Source organism: Phoxinus phoxinus (genome assembly GCF_949152265.1).
Source record: "Phoxinus phoxinus genome assembly, chromosome: 1".
In the NCBI taxonomy this organism is placed as follows: domain Eukaryota; kingdom Metazoa; phylum Chordata; class Actinopteri; order Cypriniformes; family Leuciscidae; genus Phoxinus; species Phoxinus phoxinus.
The window spans coordinates 44870760-44879670 of NC_136876.1; the positions used below are offsets into that span (position 1 = coordinate 44870760).

At 37.5% G+C, this 8911-nt stretch overlaps 1 protein-coding gene across 1 annotated transcript; it reads left to right on the forward strand.

The window, feature by feature from the left end:
• The first annotated feature begins 1470 nt into the window (after nt 1-1470).
• mcrip1 (MAPK regulated corepressor interacting protein 1) lies at nt 1471-8911 on the forward strand. Its single transcript, XM_079606748.1, has 5 exons — nt 1471-1585; nt 2011-2093; nt 3103-3218; nt 5761-5865; nt 8135-8911. Exons 2-5 carry the CDS (start codon nt 2086-2088, stop codon nt 8197-8199), a joined length of 294 nt encoding a protein of 97 aa, XP_079462874.1. The 5' UTR covers nt 1471-1585; nt 2011-2085; the 3' UTR covers nt 8200-8911.

Genomic DNA, 8911 nt, shown 5'->3' on the forward strand with positions numbered 1-8911 from the left:
TTTCAGTCGTCTATTATGGCATAAATATGCTGAGCTGCTAAGCGCAGTTAATTCTGGACTGATCTGCTAAGCGAGGTCGATTCTATACTGATCTGCTAAAAGCAGTCGTCTCTATACTGATCTGCTAAATGCAGTCACTTTTGTGGGAGATGGTGGTTAAACCCACCTCTTTCAGGATTCTCTGTGAGTCCTAAAGGTGATTATGTACTATATGAACCCCAGCTCAGTGCTCTGGGTCTATAGTGTCGGATCACTGCACACACGGCGTCTTACAGGGTGTTCCCCAATGCGTTGCTACGACAACGCAGTACGAGAGTATCTCTCGTAAGAGAACGTACTCGGTTACTAACGTAACCTCGGTTCTCTCTAGAGAGAGGAACGAGTACTGCGTTTCTTGCCGTGTATGCGCTCTGGTTGTTTCGCTGTAAAAATCAGAGTTCATAAGCCTGTGAGCGAAATATATAGCCCTAAGCCACGCCCGTTTCGGCGGGACGTGACGCGAAGCGCCCTCATTGGGTGTGACGTCACTCAAGGGCTCGCTCCATTGGCTTAAGCATTTGCCGCACAGCAGCCAATAGGCGCGCGAGCTGTCTCACCTAGGTCTGTATGCTGTGGCAATGCGTTTTACATTGATACAAAATTAAGGATAATTTTTTGCTTCAGTATTCTCGTGGAAAAGGATTTTCCCCAATGCGTTGCTACGACAACGCAGCACTCGTTCCTCTCTCTAGAGAGAACCGAGGTTACGTTAGTAACCGAGTACGTTATACCAGCTGTAATCCACTAGACAGAAAGGTCATCTTGGTCTTAAATTGAAGCTTATAAACTTGGGAAGTTTTTCATGTACATTTGAGGCAGTGATATGTATAATAAAATGCTTGAAAATGATCACTTTTGATGACAATTTGTCAGACGGACAGACATTTTTTGGTCTTTTGGGGTATGTTGAGGGTGATATTTGACAGCAAAAAGGCAGAAATCCCCAGAATCTTTTTCTGCTAGTTTCCCCTATGTGTCAGGATACACCATGCAAAGTTTTAGGGTTATATGACTATTTATGTAGCTGCAGTACCTTAATATTCACAATTACATAATTCCGTCAAAAGCTTTTCCCAAAAAGGGAGTTTTTTGGGCCCTGAGACCAAACGGGGCCGAGTTGGGGGTGGTCATTATCAACTTGTGATGGCCCAAGGTATAAGATAATGGGAAATAAATAATAGTGAAAAAAAGGTAGCAAAAAACATCCTGAGGAGTGGACCTGGCTCCCGGCCTATCCCTTAGGGGCTCCGTAGCTTGTGATAATTCAAAAATGAAGAATCATTCGCAATCCTTATATACTGTCTATGTTCGCAATCCTTATATACTGGGCCTTTCTCAATCTGCGTTCTTGTCTGTGATGCTGTCTATGTTCGCAATTCATATCTGAAGAATCATTCGCAATTCATATTTGCGAATGCTGGTTGCGCATGCGCGTCTCGCTCGGCTTGTTCGGCTGACCCGGAAGTAATTGGTTGGCATTAGCAACGTTTCGGCCGAGCCAGGCCTGAATACAGACATAGCAGCAGAAAGAGAAACAAACAGACAGGTTTGAAACTCTCAATTTACGCGTTTCCCATTATGCGAGCGTTAGTCTGAATGTTTGGCGATGCGTTCGCTGTGTATTCGCTCAGATTGCGTGTGAAGTCAGCATCAGTTTAAAGCTATGAAAACAATGCTAACATACTAGCTGCCATTATCTCATAAACAATAACAAACACTGAGTCACTGAATTACCTTCCGATCCTTTCGCTCGTACCAGAAATATAGTATCAACACATCTCATTCTTGTACATTTTATATTGTACATCAAGTTGTACATGTTACAGAGATATGTAATTCATTGATGATGCTCTGATCATATCAGTGAATAAACTCTGTGTGTCATTGATTTAGTGGATCTTTAACTCAAATGCACTTTTGTGACAACTGATGTGTTTCGTCTGAATGATTTTAATCTTACTTTTCCCTCAGAAAACACACTGAAGAACAGGCAAACTTCCCTGTTAAGCCTCATACTGAGATTGTGAGGCAAGAGACTTTAACAGAATGACAAGGTAAAGTCATTATTAGTCCTTGCTCTGCTGATGAGACGCTTCAAAATAAAGAGGGATGCATTTTAATATTAACAATAATCATTATTGACTTGAGATCAAACACAATGGACTCTTTTTACAGACTGTAATAGTGTTTCCAAAGTCATTTGTATTTTCAATTTTAATAATGTACATTTATAACACTGTACTTTGTGTTATATTATTGTGCCATTTAATTACACTACTGGTCCAAAGTTTGGCGTCAGTGAGATGTTTTGTTTTTTTGTGAGCCTTGGTGAGCAGAAGAGACGTCTTTCAAAAACATAAAAAAAAAAAAATCATAATGATTCAAAACTTTAGAACGAGTAACGTACAAAAAACAAACCAACAAACTAGTGAACGCTGCCACAAGTGTTTCTAATAAAACGGCTCTGAGGTGATGATGGTGAATTGGACATTTCTCTTTCTGCTGTAATCAGTCCCTCTGTGTTTCTTTTCCTGTTTTGAAAAGTTGTAGAAACTTTGTCTTTTTTGCTATTGGGGGAAACAACATTAATTTATTAGTAGTCTCTCATTCACATCTATGGACGTTTCTATCATGACTTCTGTGAACACCGGAAATGTGCAACTTAGGCTTCATATTCAAATATCAAACTACTGTAAAAGCAGCTTCTGCTGAGTTTAACTTTTCACAGTTTCAGGCCTAACCGGTTTCAGTTTAACATCTTGACGCTCTGCATTTCTTAGGGGCCGTTTACACGACAACGTTGTTAACTAAAAACTGAAAACTTTATGTGCGGTTTGGGCGTTCATTCATTTACACAACAATGCCGTTTTGGGGTAGCCTGAAAGCGCAAACTTGTTAATAGGTTTCACAGTGCCAGTTTTTGATAACGACACCCTTACTGTGTAAACTAGGCTATGTGTAAACACTCAAATGCGTGGAGTTGCACTCAATACAGTTCCTCAGTTTCATAAAGCATCTTGTCATAATGAAGCATCTTTTTCAATGGTTTTGTGTGTTTTCCAGCTCCTCCACCCCTAGAATGCACACGTACAAGAGGACGTCCAGCCCTCGATCGCCAACGAATACAGGAGAGCTTTTCACACCGGCACATGAAGAAAATGTGCGCTTCATTCATGACAGTAAGACTTCTGCACACGACACACACCTTTATAGCCGAGCACCATCTTCCCCTCGAAACCGTGTGGCCTGAGAGCATCGCTGAAACTACGCAATATATAAAAGGAATATGTCATTTTTGTTTTAGTAAATGCCGCTCTTCGCCAAATTTTCATTCTTCGCCAAATATTAAAGATTAAGTGGACATGTGAATTAAATGTCGCTAAGCCAATATTAAACGAGGATTTGATCTGCTGTAAAGTGTAACAACACCAGGCCGTTGGTGCCCTCTGCAGGCATTTGTTATAATACGTTAATAAGTTGATTGTTTATGTTTTGTATATTATGGATTTTAACAGTGTTGACCAATGAAACCATATGATTACTTGCTTTTGACACTTTATGTTAGGGCTGTAAACGATTAATCACGATTAATCGAAACCAAAATAAAATGTTTACGTAATATACGTGTGTGTATTGTGTATAATTATTTTGTATATATAAATACACACACATGCATATATATATTTAAGAAAAAGTTGTTATTTATAGGCTATATAAAATAGTTATATTTGTATATAATATAAATCATATAAAAATATATATGCAGTATATAAATGCAAATATTTCTCAAATATATACATGCATGTGTGTGTATTTATATATACAAAATAATTATACACAATACACAAACGTATATTATGTAAACACAAACTTTTATTTTGGATTCGATTAATCGTTTAAAGCCCTACTTTATGTCAACCAAATGTTATTGCCTCATTGCTATTATATATTGTAGTTAAAGTCTTAGGTCTTAGGTTGAGATCTTTTTTTATTACCACAAAAATATCCGATTACTCGTTTAATGGTCAAAATAATCGTCCGATTACTTGATTAATGGTCAACATAATCGTCCGATTACTTGATTAATGGTCAAAGTAATCGTCCGATTACTTGATTAATGGTCAACGTAATCGTCCGATTACTTGATTAATGGTCAACGTAATCGTCCGATTACTTGATTAATGGTCAACGTAATCGTCCGATTACTTGATTAATGGTCAACGCAATCGTCCGATTACTTGATTAATGGTCAAAATAATCGTCCGATTACTTGATTAATGGTCAACGTAATCGTCCGATTACTTGATTAATGGTCAACGTAATCGTCCGATTACTTGATTAATGGTCAAAATAATCGTCCGATTACTTGATTAATGGTCAACGTAATCGTCCGATTACTTGATTAATGGTCAACGTAATCGTCCGATTACTTGATTAATGGTCAAAATAATCGTCCGATTACTTGATTAATGGTCAAAATAATCGTCCGATTACTTGATTAATGGTCAACATAATCGTCCGATTACTTGATTAATGGTCAAAATAATCGTCCGATTACTTGATTAATGGTCAACATAATCGTCCGATTACTTGATTAATGGTCAAAAATAATCGTCCGATTACTTGATTAATGGTCAAAATAATCGTCCGATTACTTGATTAATGGTCAACATAATCGTCCGATTGCTTGATTAATGGTCAAAAATAATCGTCCGATTACTTGATTAATGGTCAAAATAATCGTCCGATTACTTGATTAATGGTCAACATAATCGTCCGATTACTTGATTAATGGTCAAAAATAATCGTCCGATTACTTGATTAATGGTCAACGTAATCGTCCGATTACTTGATTAATGGTCAACGTAATCGTCCGATTACTTGATTAATGGTCAACGTAATCGTCCGATTACTTGATTAATGGTCAACTTAATCGTCCGATTACTTGATTAATGGTCAACGTAATCGTCCGATTACTTGATTAATGGTCAAAATAATCGTCCAATTACTTGATTAATGGTCAAAATAATCGTCCGATTACTTGATTAATGGTCAAAATAATCGTCCGATTACTTGATTAATGGTCAAAATAATCGTCCGATTACTTGATTAATGGTCAAAAATAATCGTCCGATTACTTGATTAATGGTCAAAATAATCGTCCGATTACTTGATTAATGGTCAACATAATCGTCCGATTACTTGATTAATGGTCAAAAATAATCGTCCGATTACTTGATTAATGGTCAAAATAATCGTCCGATTACTTGATTAATGGTCAACATAATCGTCCGATTACTTGATTAATGGTCAAAATAATCGTCCGATTACTTGATTAATGGTCAAAATAATCGTCCGATTACTTGATTAATGGTCAAAATAATCGCCCGATTACTTGATTACCAAAATATTCGTTAGTGATAGTCCTATAGCACTTTATACAATAGATTGCTTTAACACAAGCAGCTTTACACTATTAAACATGAAAAACAGTGTCAGTGTCGCTGGCAATTAGAACTACAATTTCAGTTTCTATTGCAAAGTAAAAACATCTGTAAAATATTTGTATCTATAAAAGTGGGGCCTGGCAGAAAAAAGTTTGGGAAAAGTTTTTTTTTTTTTTTAATCCTTTAATCATGTGCAAGTCATTGGTCAAAAGTAGCTCTTGATTTCAAGACATACAAGTTGTTGTAATGCTTCTTTTTTGTGTTCTCTTTCCAGCATGGCTTTGTGTTTTGAGAGACATAAAATCGCCACAAAATAGTGAACGTAATGATCGTGGACCACAGGAGTATGTGGAGAAAAACCCAAATCCCAACCTACATTGTAAGTTTATTTTCATGTAAAAGTTCCTCAAGACATTCGCTATTACAATAGAGTCATTCCATGTCAAATCAACCAAACTTCAGAAACTTCCCCTATTTTTTCTGAAGAAAGACGAACATTAATAGTGATGAAAGCCAAAATATTACATATAATGGCTGTATATTTATTGAGGAATCCACTGGTTTGTCGAGGGAGTCAAAATTACAATTTTCACCTGAAATTTAAAGCCAAATAAGTAAAAATGACTTTAGAAAGATGGCAGAATTATTATTATTATTACACAGCGATTGGTTGGTCTGTTGGTAAAATCTGTTGACTTTAGCCATCTTTGTTTCATTTTATGCCAATGGACACTTTTCAAAAAGGGCAAAAATCACTTCTTGTGTTTTTTTTTGCCTCATGTTTGCATGGCTGTAACTCAAGAAGTATTAAAGATATCTTATACCATGGTCTGGGTGAATACTCGATTCTGATTGGCTGCATTTTAAAGGCCCTATATGGTTCATTCCCAGAGATATGGAGATCTTAATGCGGCTCCACGAGTAAATTGGTCTATTGTTCACATTTTCAGTGGTCTATGCAATTGTGTTGATAGAAAAAACATGAGACACATTTCTAGTTTCAACATTATTTGTTGTTCAGATATTCCTCTTTTTAAAAGAAAAAAGCTTCAGCTTTATGCAAAGTGACCCACATTTGTTTTTTGACCACTAAAATGTGTATTATTATTGACCAATTTACTCATGGAGCCGCATTAAGATCTCAATATCTCTGGGATTGTATCATATGGGGCCTTTAAAACGAAGATACCATAATGAAAGTTTATTAAGAATGAGAATATAAAAGGATGTTAAAGGGGTGATGAACTGAGAAATAAAATTCTCTTTGAGCTTTTGACATATAAGAGGTCATCATACTATAAGAATATAAAGTTTCAGAACTGAAAACTTCCTTGTTAGTCCAATAAAAGCTTGTATTGACACCAGGCCGGGCGAACGACAGGTTTTTCAAAGTGGGGATCTATGAGGTCAAAGGGCATCAAACACCGCCTCCGCAGAAGAAGATCGACGCCTACTTCAACACCGCCTGTTTAGCCCCGCCCACCGATTCACGCATTACATGAAACTCATTATAATATGCAAAACTGTTATCCAATCGTAGCAGTGGGCGTTTACTTCCAAGTCTTCAATGCGGCACGCCCATAAAAACTGAGCGTTTCAGGAGCTAGGCTCAAAACCAGGGTAGAAAATAGTCGATTACTGATTCATTTTGATGTTTTTAAATGTAAAAAACCAAGCGGACGTCATAAGTTGACCTCAGACAACAATATAAAACATTGTAAGAAGCCAGTTCATGACCCCTTTAAGATATCTTTAATACTTCTTGAGTTACAGGCATACAAGCTTGAGGCAAAACAAACACAGGTGATTTTTGCCCTTTTTGAACGGTCTCCGTTGGCATACAATGAAACAAAGAAGATGGCTAAAGCATGGTGGGAGGTGGATGCCCAATTCTACCAGCCACTTATATTTTTTACCAGCCACTTTTTCCGGAATTCAAATTTATAAAAGAAAGTGCACTAGCATATCTTGAATTTCTTCAATACACTATTTTTTATTATTATTAATACATATTTTAGACAAAGCGGGCCAAAATCGAAATTGCTGATGAGATGTAGAGGAAAATATCTAGTGGAAAATGAGAATATCACGTTACTCGCGCGCTATTGGCTGGTCAGTGGGAACTGCACGAACCAATGGCAGAGCGGCGTAACTGCGCGAACCAATCAGTGCGAAGCCCGCCGAACTGAGCGCAACCGGGGAATTCCAGGGGAATCTGCATATAAAAGACACTCGCTAATGGCGATCGCTAGTCGTTCGCACCCGCCACGGTGGCTAGTTTACAAGGCAAAATCACCCGCCACTTTGAAAAAGTACCCGCCATTGGCTGGGTGTCAGGTGCTAATTTCCCACCCTGCTAAAGTCAACAGATTTTACTAAAAGACCAACCAATCTCCGTCTAAAAATAAAATATTATAAAATATATATTATAAAATAAAATATACTTTCTAAAGTCATTTTACCCCCCTGTAATTTGACCCCTCTCTACAAAACAGTGGATTCCTCAATAAACATACAGCCATTATATTTAATATTTTGTCTTTCTTCTTCATTTATGTATTTCTTTCACCAGAAATGAGAAATAAACAATGTTAATGGCTTGTTTTAAAAATAGGTCAACTTGATTTCTTGTCTACTGTCTCTCTCAGCTTTTATACCAGTGGACCTGAGTGACCTTAAGAAGAGGAACACACAAGACGCCAAGAAGTCTTAGACCATTCCCTCGCTTTCTGACCCAGCAGTTTTTTGTCCTCCCTTTTACATTCGGGACCTTTTTACTCTCTCAGTCTTCTGTCGGCCAAACAAAGAGCCACGAGCCGGGACATTGGGCCACCCTACTCCAGAAAGCTCCTCTCCTCTCTGCCTCACGGACCCGTGGTCTGGACTTGCAGGCTGACGTCTATTTATGAGCCGCGGTTTGAGTGGCCATTCCCAGTTTCTCATGCTCATCCGGGCTCTCTGATCTTGCTCTTTTGTTTGCAGATGGGAAAATAACAGACTTGGTTAAGTTTTTTTTTTTTTTTTTTCTCCATTGGTTTTGTTTAGATTCTTCTTCATTTGCATTTTTTTTTTTTTTTGATGGTGAGATGACAAACGGGAAATAACTTTTGGAGCGACTCTACACAAACTTTCCCTAAATGGGATGCAGTCCTGGGATTTACTCCTTTTTTTTAATCCATCTTCATCTCCCGCAGATGAGTGACTGACTGACTGACTGTTGAGTTAGTAGATTCATAGATCGATCGATTCATTAGAAAGCTTTGTCTGATAGGGCAGGTAAGTTTGGCTCGGCAAATATTTTTAGTAGATGTACCGCCATTTTTAACTATAAATCGATTCCTTCAAGAACTTTAAGTAGGCTTTTCCACATCTTTAGTTCCCAGGCTTTCAAATAAAATGAAAATAAAGGTTACTTTTATGTTATC